A 15,325-nucleotide genomic window follows, 5' to 3' on the forward strand; every position below is an offset into this window, starting at 1 on the left:
TCAAATCAGACTTATTTGTATCTAAATACAGGCAAAGTACTTAGGTTATGGACAAAACCAGGAAAATGGCATCATCCACTTAATCAGAATATGTTAAATTAAAGGTTTAATACAAAATACTAACACTAAGGATAGTGCTGATCCATCAGCTTTTAAGTTTCTTTGGTATAAACACAAGTAAACACTCACCGGTGAGCTTATCTCGAACCCTGTTGATGATCTGAATTGCCTTCTTATTTAGAGCTTCTGGCTTCACCAGACCATCCCCTACTAAAAGAGAGAAGTAGGACACACAATAAGCACTTCATCTGAACAATAAAAGCATTTGTTAGATGTGTCCTTTCCAAATACTATTTTGAGAGCAAACCTAGATGCATTTTCTACAGATGCAACTCTTTGTGGGAGTTGACAACACTGATCACTTTTATGCTGACAAGAGACTGTATCTGTCCCATCTCATATAATTGCATTTGGATCATGATGAAATTTTCTGATCTAAGAACAGTTTCTGGATCAGTATAGAAACAATAATGAAACTCACTGAAGGAATGGATGGATTCAGGCACTGTGGTTCCAGTTTTTTTATGGGACGTCTCACCCAATTCCACACTGTCCAACATTTCTATTGAAAACAACATGAAAACACAAAAGCATAAATGTGAAGCTGAAAAGCAGCTGAAATATTCTTCTGGAAACATTAGCAAGACTGCTAATCAGCTACTTTGAAAAGCATATTTGTGACATCTATCATCTTTTCTACTCACCTACTGACTGACTGGTTGAGTAGGAGTCTGTTCTTGTTCGTGAGCGCTTATTGCCCTTTGTATTTGCTGCAAGAAAACAAGGAGTTGGAAAGGATGAACTGGAGTTTCAGTGTTTCAGAGCAAATTTGTCCACAAACAATACAGATTTGGTTGCCTTTCTCCTTCTCCAGATTTGATGTCACCTGAAAATAATTTCCATCTCCTGATCACTGCTGTAATTTCATATTAAAATCCCTAAAACTGTGTGCACAGAAATAGCACATGCAAACTAACAGTTTGATCAGATTGTTTGAAAAGACACTGGATTTCAGGCTTCTGGATTTCTTGTATGCATATTCCTTGCTGTCACTATTTTATCAGAATCACTTACTGTCCATCAGTCTCCAATTCAGTAGGGGATCATACACAAAGGCTTCCAGCACAGCCATGACACTGTCCTTGTGTTCACGCAGCACTTCCATCACTGTATGACACGTGATTCTGTAGTTCCCATCCAGGCCTGTCACCTTTGGAAGAAAAAGAAGTGAATCAACTGCTTTGTTCACTCTGCAAGTACAGCCCCAACACTCAGGGAGCAGGAAGTAGTTTTGAACTGGAGTTCTCTATGCTTTGTTCATTAAGAGAACAAGACATGCATTAATTACAAACTAAGAAGCTCTCTTCTCCATGAGGATGATCTTTGTAAAATACCATGCAACTGACTGTGTCTGGTTGATAAAAACAGTTATTTGAAATGGGGAAACTAAGGAAGGTCTAAGAAATTCGAGAAATTTCAGGGTAAGTTTATTTTCTAACTAAAAAATTGCTTTCCACTGTAATGTACCACAGATATCACAGGAGATGTTTTAACTCACAGAAAATGAAGCTGAAATATTAACACCTCGGGTTCTTAAGGAGTGATGAAGTTTAGCCACAACAAGAGAAACTGAGAAATGGTTGCCATTTTCCCTAGGAACAGTCCCCTCCAAATCAGAAGGAATTCTTACCTCCATAGCATTTGTCAGCATCCTTGTTAATCTAAATGGAATCTTCTCAGGGAACTTTTCTCTTGTCATTGCAACCTAAACACATGATGATGGAGAACAAGTAAATTAATAGCTAATTTACTTTTTAAAAGTTATTAAGTATCTTTTTTGCTACAATCTTGAAGATTTTATTCCAAATTGGAAATAAAGTCACAGCTTTATGTTCCTCAGTTTTCACAAATTACTCGGAGAAGCTTGATGATAAACTTGATAACAAAGGGAAAACTCAACCATGGGCCCAACGACACAGACTGCCTATCAGCAGCTTAAATTGCTCCAAGAAATTTCATGGAAGTGATGTTAACACTTCTTTGTTTGTTCCAGTGGTCAGCTAATCCCCACAACGTGCTTCTGAGATAAGCATGTTGTGGGGATTATTTATTTTCATCCTGCCTGTAGATGGATAAAGGGTGGCTCAAAAGAGAGCCAAAGGGTTTGCCCAGGATCAGACTCCAAGGTCAGTTTGTCCTGGCTTATAGATTAATTCCTGTTCACCAGAAAATGTGAAATATTACTGAAAATGTCATGTCCAAATACAAAGACTTACCTCAAAACAGTCCCCAAAGTCGATATGCAGGATCTTTCCACTCAGTCTGTCTAACATCAGATTGGAAGGGTGTCTTTGGTGGAGGAGTGGGAGAAAAAACAGACCATTGGTGACAAACCATTACAAAAACCCAAAGTAGATCACATCAGCTCCAGTCTGAAAATGTATTTATCTTCATGAACAAGAACAGCCAGTGGCAGCTTGCTTATCTGAGATCTTCAATCTCAGGATGAACAAGAAACCTTCCTGACAGTCTGTTTTGTAATTACTTCTCACAAGTAAGAGATCTTCTCATCTTGGAAGATAAATAACCTCCTGGACACGAATGATCAGTACATTTCTTGGATATGAATGTTTATGAATGTTCATTTTTCAATTAGGATAAAATTTTCCACCTGTTTTATGCTTTTTCTTTTTTTTTAGTGTAGAAAAATGTAATGCATTATGCTGCACTTGAAGTAACACAAACTGTTTTACCACCAATACAGAAGAAAATCAATCCAGACTACCAAAACTACAGTGCTGTATTCATACTTACATCTTCCACTTTTGTTTTAAATCAATTTTCAAAGGCTTATAACTTCATGCTAGAGACTTTAAAGTCCAGAAATAAGAGCTCTTGTTATTAAAACATTTAAGGGTTTAGCTGTTTTTGCAATACAGATTTTAAATCCAATATACATTGTCTTTAAAAGTATTTTGGAAGTTCTATTGTTAATAAAATGGATGGAGAAAGATTTCCTATTCTGTGAAAGGGCAAAATTAGAACTTGTGGTCCTTAAGTTAGTTCCATATGTATTCATTTCAAAAAGGAAGAAGGTCTTACTTGTACTCAAGATACACAAACTGCATCTCATACCTGCAGTGCTGAAAATAACAGCATAATTAAGACCTGAAAGATGGTATCACTACAACTCAGCAGTGACCACAATGGAAGATGTTATCACAAGAACAGATTCAGGAATGACCTGATAGGCCTTCACAATCTGTGCTATTAAATAAGAAACCTTTACAGCTTTATTTACCTGTCCCCAAGGCCCAAAATGTACCCAACCATTGACATCACAGCTAGTGAACGGGTGTAGTTTGTTCTTCTGTCAAACCACACCTACAAGCGGAGACAAAAGAGAAAAAGCCAGGCAGGTATGTTACATGTTTCAGTTTGTATTGTAATTGAGCAATTAACTATTTGCATTTTGCACAAAGCAGAAGTGTGATATGCTTAGATTCAGTACTCTGTAAGTTTCAGGGGGTTCAAACACCCTGTGCCCTTGAATTAGATGTCTAAGTCATTAAGAGAATATATTCTGGGGCTTCTGCTTTTCTCTCCCCTGCAGAGTATATGGAGACTAAAATCTCCACATAATCTTGTACACTTCACTTGTGCTCTGAGCCTTATAAGGCCCCTCATGTGAGGATACATGTGTGGATACATGTTCTGCAGTGATTCAGCTGGGGTTTAGAATAAATAATCTCCATCTCTCACTCATTCTGCAGAGGAGATAATTACAGACTCTGCTGTTTGCCAGTACTTGTGTTGCACTCACCTCTGAGCTGGGACTTTTCAACCACAGCAGTTTGGCAAGGTCATCCCCAGCTGTGTTATTGACAGCATGTTCAAATACTTCTACTTTCTGCATCAGAGTCAGGTGGTCATAGTCTGGAGCCATCTGGAATTCAGAAGTGACATGCAGCAAATTAAAAAGCCACCTCCAGTAGCTTCTGGTTGTACTGTGAGAAACACAGTAATCATAAATAATTTCATATCAAGTTTATACTAGAATTATTTGTAGACTGACCATTATATTTCAAACACAATGAGATAATCACACAACAGTGAAGAATTGTTTTTAAATGGGATGGCAATGATTTAGTATCCACAAAGTCAGTAGCCCACAACCCTGTTTAACTAAAAAACTGCACAGGTAAGTATTTTTCAAAAACCATTATCCAAATAAGTCTTCTGGGCAGGCAAACGCCCTCTTTTTGGCAGGAAATTTCAAAATTTCTAGTAGTGTTCAGTTTCTCCAATCTGTCCAATTTTGGTGCTGCTGCTTAGACACAGTGTCTATAATGCCAGCAGCACAGCACCTTGTATGAGACACATCACACTCATGCAGAATTCCCAACACATATCACTTACCAAATGGCAACAACTTGTGGTCACTAACTCTTATCTAATATTTTTTATTCATTGTAACAACCAGAAAAGAGGCAGAGGAAGAAGCCTTGCACCATTTTCCTTCACTAAGACACTGGTGTCCTAAAGAATGGACCAAAACCTCTGCCAGCTTGGGCCCTTACCCTCAGCATGATGCGATGCTCAATGTTGAGCAGGATCTTTTTCTTCTCTCGGTAGTCTCGGATGAGGGCGTGCAGTGTGTCACAGTGGGGCACCCAGCCAATTAAGCCTGAATTTGTAGACAGTGGGATAACAGCATATCTCTGGATGCTATGGGAAAAATGGAGAATCGCAGCTCAAATTGTTGTACATTGTAACTTAATATCTGAGATGCTTAAAACAACTACTGTTCAATCTGATTCTGGTCCAAATTGTCAACAGCTGCTCTGCTTGTCTTTTCAAACAGACTTTAAACAGCCATTTTGCACAGATTGTTGACAGGTAATCTACAGACAAGCTGAAAGTTTATGTGGTTTTCACTGAAAGGCTGCTTTCAGAAGGTACATGTTATGTCACCCACAATGATCTGTTATTTGCATATGATATTTGATGTGTTCTTGCTTGAAAGACACTGCAGAATTGCACTCAGTGACTCTTCACCAAGCTATTTAGTGACTATAATAAAAATCTTTGGCAAAAACCCATTCTCAGGCTTCTAAGGCAGTGCTCAAAGTAAATTGAAATAGGCATTGCTTCAAAGACCATAACAATTTACAAGATAGGACTTCAATTAAATAAAATAACAATCTCCTCTGACACATCTCCTCCATGTTTGAATTCTATGAATGCTGGTTTTCTTTTTAATTAACTTAGTTCCAAGATTTGCCATTTCTTCCCAAAACCACTGCTTGTGCCAAGGTTTACTTGCAAAGCTGCACCTGTGTAAGGAGTTTCAGTGATTATGCAGAGCACACACCTGAGGTTTTTACGAAGAGAAGTTGGGTCATTTGCTAACAGAGTGTTGACCAACCCAAAAAGCTGCATCACTCTTTCATCTTGGCGAAGGTCTTCGTGACCTTTCAGAAGGAACACAAACTCATGCCCATTGCTTCCTGCAAAAGAATTAGTGCACAAAAGTTTATTCTCATTGTATAAACAGACAAGAGTAAACACACATGTACACAAAACTGGAAAGCGTGGCAGACTGATTAAGAAAAACTTCACCTGAAAAGAAAGGTTGTAGAGGTTTTACCAGGTAAATAAATAGTTGGACCAAGAGCAATAACTGTTGAAATACTGGAATAGCAAGGTGGAAACTGCTCTCTCTTACCCATTAATGTCAGCTTCCTGGGCCGCTGCTTGGAGGTGATGACCTGCAGCGAGGGTGCGATGGACTGAATGCGTATAATGGGCTGGTTGGGATCGTACGTTCCTGGCACTGCCAATTCCAGATCCCGGCACATCAGGAGTTTTGGTGACACGTACTGTAGCTCCAAAGAAGTGAGCTAACAAAACCAAAAGAAATACAACCCCTTAGAATTTCAGTTCAATCTCACAGAAGCATCTGAAGAGTTCATGCTGTCAAGGGACCTAAAACAGTTCAGGCCATGACCAATACTTCAGGTACTTGCAGGAAGTGCTGCACAAACACCAAATTTGCAGCAAACCTTATGCAGTTATTTCCAGAATGTCTAATTAGTACATTTTGAATAATCAGAAAACATAAAGCAAAGGCTGGTATTGACAACTTGTACTGTAAGGCCCACAAAAGATCTGAATCTCCCTCCTCACCTGTGGCAGCTGCTTTGAGATACGTCGGAACACGTGGTAATAGAGATCCCAAGCCTGAGTTAGGTCTTTGACATTTCCTGATTTCATATACTTCCTGCACCACTCTTGAGCTTCCATGAGATCTCTGCCATAGGCCTAGGGGTTAAAACAACAGAAAAATGAATTTCAACACACTGTAGTGTAGCAGGTGGAGACCACTTAACACCTACAAAGAGCATCAGAGTCTCTTTTCAAATTGCACCACAAATACTTGACCTCACATTTTTATAGCAGATCCAGAAACTCCTGGATCCAAGATCTGCACTGAATTTATCAAACAACACTGCTCACAAGTAGACTTCATTATAGGAGGAACTGAATGCTTAGAATCACCCTTTAAGATCAGGCTTACAAGCTCAGTGAATTCTCTGTTATCTGTGCTAGTGCTTACTGTGAACAAAGCAGAGTAATTAACAGCAGAGCAGTCACTGGCAATTTGGACTACCATGGCCTCTTATAGTCACCAAAAATGACATAAATCTGAAGATAAATGTCAATATTGAAATCTGCTACTAACATAATGAGTCCTAAAAGATTAACTTTTTGTCTTAAATGGCAAAGGTTCTTGTAACACATCTGGGGCAGGTGGCTGTCCTGAAGAACAGCCTGTTCCTGAAGAACAGCCTCTTGGACATTTGCTGATACCTGATTGAAGGATGTCTCCTTTAAAGTCTGAGGCCCTCGCTCCATCATTGCATGAAGTGGTTCCAGCACCTCAAACATTCCCTTTACATTTCGTTCTCCAAAATACAGACGAGATGCTTCTTCCAACCCTTCATGCCACATCTCATGCCATAGGATGGCCACACGGATTAGCTCTTCACTCACCTGTTTTAGGACAGAAAAAAAAAGATTAAATGTCTAAAGAAATCCCTGGGACTGGGTCCTGACTTAAAATTGCAAAACACCTTTCTTCTCTAATGTTATGAAATATTTGTTCCTGAAAGCCAGAGGGAGCCACAAGAACTACCATAGTGATGGCACATTTTTTCTGTAAGAAGCTAACCAGGCTTTTCTCACCTTGTTACCTTTGAAATTTTCTACATGCTTGTGCAGCTTGACCTGAAAGCATTATTTTTCATTTATTCATAAAAATCTTTATCAAATTAATTACATTACTCTTTCTATGCTATGCTCAGTAAGTTTTGTTTCTTCTTCCCATTAAGCAAAACCACCTCTTTATGGAAGAAATGTTTTTCATGTATTTCTTCTCTCAAAAGGAAACACAAAAACTCAGTGTGTGAATTACTGTAAAATGGAAGCATTCTCTGGAAATCACACTAATACTGTAACTTCTACCAGTTGCAAATACCCCAAATTAATTATACTTGAACAGAATCAACAATGAATAGTCATTTTGTGTTACTATAACTGAAATACATCCATCCAACATAACAAACTTAATGCTACACTGAGCACTCACCATCATTGCTTGCTGCACCAGAGTGTTGCTGTGCTCACACATGTTTTTCAAGATCTTATTTGCAGCATTGTGCCGAGCAGTGGTCGTAGATTTAGAAGCCACAGTCAAAGGATAGATCAAAGCCTGCAAGGGACAGCAACCAATAATACTTTAGAACCCCACAGAAGAGCTACATAAACTTAAATAATTAACAAAGCATTAACAAACAGAAGCCTTAGGGATCAACAGGAGGAAGCAAGATTGCTTCTGAAAAGTAGTGATAGGATTTTACTACTGAAAGTCTTCTGATCCAACAACAGGCTGTCAAGACTTTAATTCACTGAACAGCAGAACAACATTGAGAGCCTCTGGAAGAAGAAAAATAGGATTTTGTGATATTCCACACTGTGGAAAGAAATTTAGATAAAAACCTGTGAGGTAGGCTCTTAGTAGTCACATACAGACATTTAAGGGGATTAGCACTGCCCAGCAGACATTACATTACATTAGACAAAGAGCTCTTCCCAGGCTGCCTGGCTCATTCACCTCCTTCCATTTTTATGTGAAGCGCTGAGGTGAAAGCGGCAGCAGCAGCAACAGAAACTGTCCCCATCCTCACTGCCACCCCTGGCTGTGACTTGCTGAGCAGGCAGTGCACAGCTGTGAAGGTTCCTGCTCTGAGCTCACGCTTACCTGCGGGTGGTACCGACCGATGTCCGTCAGCAGCTGGTGGATCAGACGTCCCACCAGCGGCCGAGGGGTGTCAATTCTGGCAATGAGCTGAGGGATAACCTAGTAGGAAGGATAAGGAAAAGAAACACTCCTGTCATCTCATATGTTCAGTGCACCACTTGTTCTGCCCTCTCCTGGAGACCTCACAGTGTCTAAAGGAGAGAGGGAAGCCCACCACTCATTTTTGAGTTGGTCAGAGGTTCCAAACAGAAATGTACAACAGCTCAATGAGATCACAACTGTTCTGTGCAAAACTGCTACAGGATCCTGCTAAGGGAAGATGCTTCTTGAAGTATAATGCTTAAATAGGAAATAAAGTATTTTAAAATTTAATTACAAGAATCATTCTACAAGGCAATCCTGAAATAGACTGTGAACTACATCAAAGCATGACAGTGGTGTTTTATACTTGATCACCACTGAATGCATATCATCTTTCATTTAAGAATTTTCTTTCTCATTAATATGCACTAATCTGCATATAAATACAGAAACATTTCTCATTCTTCTGTTCAAGATCCTTGTTAAATCAGTTACAGACTGCACTACACACTGCTCTCAGCGCTCACCCATGGAGGATTGTTTAGCAAGGGATCATAACAGATATCATGCAGCAAATCCCCAAACTACCCCCAGAACTGTGATTTCTCTTTGTGTTAGTTACCTGCAGCCAAGTGTCTATTTGGATTGCCTTGACTCCTTCTACCAAAGCCTCATTCACATCAGGCCAATGACCATAGTCAAACCACAGAGTAAGGACTCTGAAAAAGAGAAATACTTTTGTTGTTACGAAGACACAACCAAAACAAAACACACCAACCAACCAACAAATAAAACCCCAGCACAAAAACCCCCACAAAAAACCCTCAACCCAAAACCTATTTACAAGCAACTTTTCTTCCCAGAACCCTCAGAAAGCAGGGATAATCCATCCAACAAAAATTAGCCTAGACCAAAGTATTAACTTAATTCAACCACAACAAAAAAGAGCAGAAATGTGTTCTACCTAATCTGAAACCATGTGTTCTTATCAGCTGGATTTCATTTACTATGAAATGTAAGTGCTTTATTATGTACCTTAGAGTGTCCTGTAGGTTGTTTCCTCGAGACAGAGAAATGGATCTGAAGAAACCCTGGACAGCAGGGACTGTGTACATCAAGAGGGTCTTGGATAAATCCTTTAGGAATGAAATTGCTGCATTAGTTCTATGCAAACACATCAGCCCCCACGAACCCTAAACTCAAGGAGGGGAAAGAGGAAGAAAGATGTGGAAATAGAGATCTAATCCCCACTGTAGCTGACTTCTGCTCCTACTCTTCACAGGACATGTTGCTCATAGAATTTTGTGTTTTGCTTGACTACACAAAGGTCTTTCAGCCTGGCAGGGAAAATGCTGTGAAATGGTTTTATACTTCAGTTTGTTTGCAAAGCTATGGACAACAGCCTAAAAACTACCACCCTACTATAACTGGTGAATGAAAGAGATTCCTCAGAGTCTTCCATGAAGGGTCTAACCAGCAGAATTTGTTAATGCACTGCATCCCCTACGACAGCCCCTTTATGTCACAGCTAATAATCATTTGAGTTAATTTAGCCCACAATTTTTTTCCTGTGTCTAAGCAGTAAGTACCAATCTCTCAACAAGAAGAGGGAGGAAGGGGGGTACCTCAGTGACTTTTTTCTGCACTGGGGATGGGATGGGGCTGTTCTCAGTGCTCTCTGCATCACTCTCACTGTTGCTGCCCTCAGTGTTAGCGCTGGTGATGCTGGCTCCGCTCGCATGACGGAGTTTCTTCTTCTCATCTCTGGCCTGGTTTTGGTGTTTGTAGTGAAGCACTGCTTCAAAGTTCATCACTGCCCAGGCGTGCCAGGCCTGCAACAGGACAGAACAGAAGTCAGACTCCTTGCTGCAACTGGCACTTCCTAATTGTTAGATATAATCCAACCTTTCTGTGTCTGCAAACAACAGCATTAAGTAATCTCCTGCAGATAACACAGTGCTTTGATTTCTCTAATTGCTTGTAATTTGAACTGTCTTATTATCTTAAATAATATCATGTTGAGTTCTTGGCCTGGAACTCCCTGTTGAATATTAAAGCAAATGAGCTCTGTACCAAAAACTAAATTATATTTGCATATAGCTTAATTTTTCAAAGGCTAAAATGACAATTAGTATGTTAGGACTCGGGGATGTGTAATGGGAAAAAATACAGGAGATGACTGCCCCAGAGAAGATCTGGCACCAAATATTAATTGAAATATCACAACCAAGAAATCAAAGACTCTTTGGAGAATTAACAACAGGGCTACTTTCCTCACTCAAGTATAATTACTGAGAACAAGCTAAATTTTTCCATTTTCTTTCTCCTTCATTGCTAACTGACAACAGGAGAGAGTCTCAAAAGCATGAACAGAAACTGAATTGTGGCCTAGTTTTACCAACCAGATAAAATTCTAAACAAAAATCTCATGGTTGCTTTGGGCCACTTTCTCTGTGTTTTTGGTTCTGTTTTGGTTTTTTTTAAATCCTACTGGCAGTAACAAGGCAGACAGTTACAGGAGGTCTTCCAATGAACACCTTCCTTTCCTGTACTATGGGATTTGATAAAATTGATCTGGACACTTTTGTGTAATGACCTTGTACCAGTTGCGATCATGCTCCGTTGCAGCACTGTAGTATTGCAAGACTTTGGGGATGGTGCTCTCATTGATGCCTTGCAGGTTCAGCTGCCACTCACCCAGCTTCAGGAAACACCTAATTAAGCAAAGGGATTATTGATTCAAAACCTAAAATGAAAACACAGCCTCTGGATTAAAAGGCAAACTTGCTGTCTGGAGTCTAGAAGACATTCCATGTGCTGAATCCAGTCAGGTAGCTTCTCCTACAGGCTGGATGCAATACCCCAAATATCTCCATCTTGCTTGAAGTGTGGAACTAACTAGCTGAAGGTTTAATTTAAGAGGAAAGGTGGGGATCAAACTTTTTTTCCTCATCTGTATAAGTTATAAAATAAATGTAAGAAGTAGGTAACAACAACATTGAAAGACTTCATCAGTGTGTGCTGATAAATTGCACACACGTGCTGCTGAGCTGTACTGAGACCACATGAATGAGCCTTCTGGGGAGACAAACCAACAATGAAACAAACACAGAGGAACTGTTCTTCCCCCAGCCAGAACCCCATTAAGTCATTCCCTCCTAGAGGAAAGGAAAAACAACATATTTTTATTGCAGCAGGGTGGGGTTGTCAAGGTTTGTGCAAAACTTAATACTTTGCTCCCTCAGCAGGCTTTAAATGCCACAGTTAGGACATGGCTGTCCTTTCTGTATTTTGAGTTTTCCAGGAAGCATTGTGCAAGACAAATACTCTATGCAAATCATTACAAATTTGTTTTCCATTATAGTCACTGAAAAAATGGTTTTACCAAAGGTTCCCATCCTCATAAAAGCAAATTGAGTGCACACCCTTCAAAAAAAGCAAACCTTCAATAGAAAGCACTATGTAATTTTCAATTTAAACTGAAATAACCAGATCTGGCACCTACAGATCCACAGAGAAAAATGGAGAAAAGGTTTTTATGCAACAGTATTGTAAGAGACCATCACATGCTAGGCACCTACTGCCCAAAGCACTGCTGTTGTGCTTGGCAGCCTGTGCTCTTAATACAGATATGCCAGGCGTGTGGGAAGTGTTTCTTTCCCAGTGACCGAATCTCCTGAAAAGCAAAGAAACAGACATGCTGAGAGCTCTGCCTCCTGCCAACCAGCCACAGTGCTGGAAAAATACAACCAGGCACCAGCAGCTAATATAAGCTTGTTTGGGCTGATGTGTCCCAGTAACATTTACTGAGCATTACATGGCAGATGAGAATGTAATACCAAAGCAGCTAAATGAGAAATCCCTTTCTTTTAATCAAAGCATGAGCTCTGTCTGAAATGTGTCACCTCCAGGGACCCTGCACCTCAGGAATGCCCTCAGTTTCAGCCTAGAGCTAAAGGGTGCCCCGTGCTGACCGTGCCATGAGCTTGTGGAGCTCCTGTTTGTGCTGCTGGTCCTCAGTGGCGATGGCATGCTGGGCCTGCTGCTGCATGGTCTGCACAAAGTGCTGCATGTGCTGGAACGCATCGATCTGCAACGGGATGATGGAGCAGTGAGCACCACAGGCCTTAAACAGCATTTCTCAAGGGAGAAAGACAATGTAGAAATGATTTTCACAGAAATAAAAATACACGGTTCTGTTTTCTTTCAAAGCTTTTCAGCCACTAATATCCTTCTAAAGTCACTTTACACTTTCAATATGTCTAAGTAAATGAAGAGGTTAGAGATTCTTATTGTCCCTGAAATTGCTAAACTGAGGAACAAACAACTGCATCCTTCTGATGCCAGGCACACCTTCACTGTCAGACAGAGAGCCAGAGGTGTGACTGACCATAACTCAAGTTAACACCGTGCTCTGATGTGCAAGAACTCTGCTCTGCCAAAGCAACAAGGTCACCTGCACAGGGGGAAAGCTTCAACAGCAGAGATGTCCTGTTATTGCCCACACAGTGTGAGATACAGAGAGATCTCATTTTCTGCTGAGCATGAGCTTAGCCTGGCAATTGCAACAATCAAATGTTTACAGCTTACAAACTGTATCTGACCAGGACAAAACTGAACAGACAGGATCACAAATCCAGAGAAGTCTACCTATAATATGCTAAGGGCAGACATTAAAAAAACCCCAAAACAACAACAACAAAAAAAACCCCCAAACCTACAAAAAACCCCCAACCAACCAACCAAAAAAAAACAAACCAAAAAAAACCCCCCAAAAAACCCACCCAAAACAAAACAAACAAACCAACAACAACAACAAACCCAAAACAAAACAAAAAAAAAAACAAACCCAAACAAAAAAAAAAACCACAAAAAAACCCCCAAACCCATGACAATTTGAGAAAATAATGCCTGAAGGAAAACTTGCAGCTTTCTGATCTTCTCTCCTAACCTTTCAGATTTGTCTAGGCTTGAAGTACACACCATGAGCTGTTTCAACAAATTAAAGTCTAGATTTCTCCTATAGTTATTGAAGAAGTTCAAATGTGCATTACTCCTTTGCCAGAATATTATACAGGGCACTAGTGCTAAAGCAACTTTCACTACCAAATTCTGAGGGAAAATATATTTTTAAAATTCCTTGGAGTGTATTCTGGGGTAGGAGAACCCATGAATAAAGATTTCAGAAAAACATATGCACGCTTCACTGGAAAGAATTAAGAATAAAGCTCCTGCAATCTGCAAGGTCATTTCAGGTTAGGAACTGCAGAATATGCAGTTAGAAGCCTAATTTACTTCTGTGTATCTATAGGAATGAGCTATGTTAGAGACAAAAACCACTTGAGCTCAAATGTCTCATCTATCCTGTTCAAATATCAGCATGCACAACTCAGAGGTGAGGAAAAAGGGTATTAGCCCAGGGTGAAATAAAAGAATTGATTATACTCATAACATTAATATGGTGCATTCCATAGCTGGTAACCTAGACAGAAGGGACTGGGGGGGTGTAAATAACAGTCTTATAAATAGCTATGCTAGACATCCACTAAAAATAGGCAAAATATATTGCCAAACAGAATTACTACAGAATCTTTTTATGTGCCCCTCTCATACTAGATACACCCAACAATCTGGTCTTCAGTTTCCACTAATATTGAAAACTGATGGCCATAAACTGACAGAAGGAGCATTTAAGACTGAAAGCAGCAAGTTTTCTAGAACAACTGAATTCCTAAGTTTGTATGCATCCTTTCTATGGGATATGGCTTAGAATGCAGCTGCTGGCAAAGGTCTTTGTTAGAAGAAATCTAATAGGGTTTACATATCAATTTTAATCTGTTGTTTAAGAAGACTGTTGTGGAGCTCTGCAAGTGCCATATGGCTGGTTTCCTTCTGGATGCCAGCTTTTTTCCTGCTGGATTTGACAAGTGCCAAAATGGCAGTACTGAAAAACTGCCATTTTAGGTCAACAAATGAACCCTGAACTGCTGAGCTAGGAAAAAATGGTCATTTCCCACCATACCAGCCTACATCAGCAGGTTATTACTTAGGATACCAAATCAAATGAACACACACAGTTACATAAAACTACACACATCACCAGGTGTAACTATGTATCATTTACCTATTTTGGTATCAGTTTTCCCCCATCTTCAAGGGGACCATTTATTCTCCATCAGTTAATTTTAGACATGTTCTCCTACCCCCTTAATCTTTGTGCCTTCTCTCATTCTGCTTTCCACCACTGCCCCCGTGTCCTGCACCATGCCCATCTACTTCCTGACCACAAATCAAACACCACAAAACACAGTTTTCCTCACAGAGACAGGCAGAGACCCCACACACTTCTGGGTTCATTTACTGAAGACTGTAAGAAGCTATTTCACTGTTTTACAGAGCCAACAGAACAGGGTCTCAGCAACAGCTCCTTCTGCCTTTTTAATTCAAATCAAGAATAGTTAGTTGTGGCAATGTTCCCACAGCAATGGCTCTGCTCCAGTGCTGGCAATCCCAAGGCAGAAAAAATAAAGATGTGGCAGAATATGAGGATAAATGGAGGCTTTAATGTATATTAAAAAAAAAGATAACTTATCCAGTCTGAAGCTTATTGGATTTGATTACGTAAATTCTCCCTGTGTTGCAATGTCAAAAACATTCACCCTGGGCTCTCTGGTGCCAAACTGTTCCCATGACAAAACCCTGTACTTTTCAGCTGTCTTTCAGTTAGAAATTTCTGATAATCTCTTCAGTAAAAATCAGTTCTGCTCAGCAACTAAGTGCAAACTGTTCAGGACACTTCTAAAACTGGTAATAAACCCCCCCTTAACTTTCCTCTTTCTTCATGTGACCCTGACCAGAGGT

General features: G+C 39.9%; 1 protein-coding gene across 3 annotated transcripts in view; it reads right to left on the minus strand.

The window, feature by feature from the left end:
* Positions 1-15,325, minus strand: part of MTOR (mechanistic target of rapamycin kinase) — a 63,230-nt gene that overhangs the window by 1,788 nt on the left and 46,117 nt on the right. For all 3 annotated transcript variants that reach the window (XM_064397255.1, XM_064397253.1, XM_064397254.1), the window contains 20 exons: positions 12,439-12,554; positions 11,061-11,178; positions 10,090-10,296; positions 9,500-9,600; positions 9,087-9,183; positions 8,384-8,482; positions 7,712-7,834; positions 6,934-7,116; positions 6,250-6,384; positions 5,789-5,963; positions 5,435-5,570; positions 4,641-4,788; positions 3,884-4,006; positions 3,362-3,444; positions 2,337-2,409; positions 1,751-1,825; positions 1,135-1,270; positions 765-830; positions 542-622; positions 190-270 (listed from right to left, as the gene is read on the minus strand). In XM_064397255.1, coding sequence (XP_064253325.1) covers positions 190-270; positions 542-622; positions 765-830; positions 1,135-1,270; positions 1,751-1,825; positions 2,337-2,409; positions 3,362-3,444; positions 3,884-4,006; positions 4,641-4,788; positions 5,435-5,570; positions 5,789-5,963; positions 6,250-6,384; positions 6,934-7,116; positions 7,712-7,834; positions 8,384-8,482; positions 9,087-9,183; positions 9,500-9,600; positions 10,090-10,296; positions 11,061-11,178; positions 12,439-12,554 — 2,356 coding nt within the window. The remainder of the gene's footprint in view (positions 1-189; positions 271-541; positions 623-764; positions 831-1,134; positions 1,271-1,750; positions 1,826-2,336; positions 2,410-3,361; positions 3,445-3,883; positions 4,007-4,640; positions 4,789-5,434; positions 5,571-5,788; positions 5,964-6,249; positions 6,385-6,933; positions 7,117-7,711; positions 7,835-8,383; positions 8,483-9,086; positions 9,184-9,499; positions 9,601-10,089; positions 10,297-11,060; positions 11,179-12,438; positions 12,555-15,325) is intronic.

The sequence above is a fragment of the Passer domesticus genome, chromosome 22 (genome assembly GCF_036417665.1).
Source record: "Passer domesticus isolate bPasDom1 chromosome 22, bPasDom1.hap1, whole genome shotgun sequence".
Lineage (NCBI taxonomy): Eukaryota > Metazoa > Chordata > Aves > Passeriformes > Passeridae > Passer > Passer domesticus.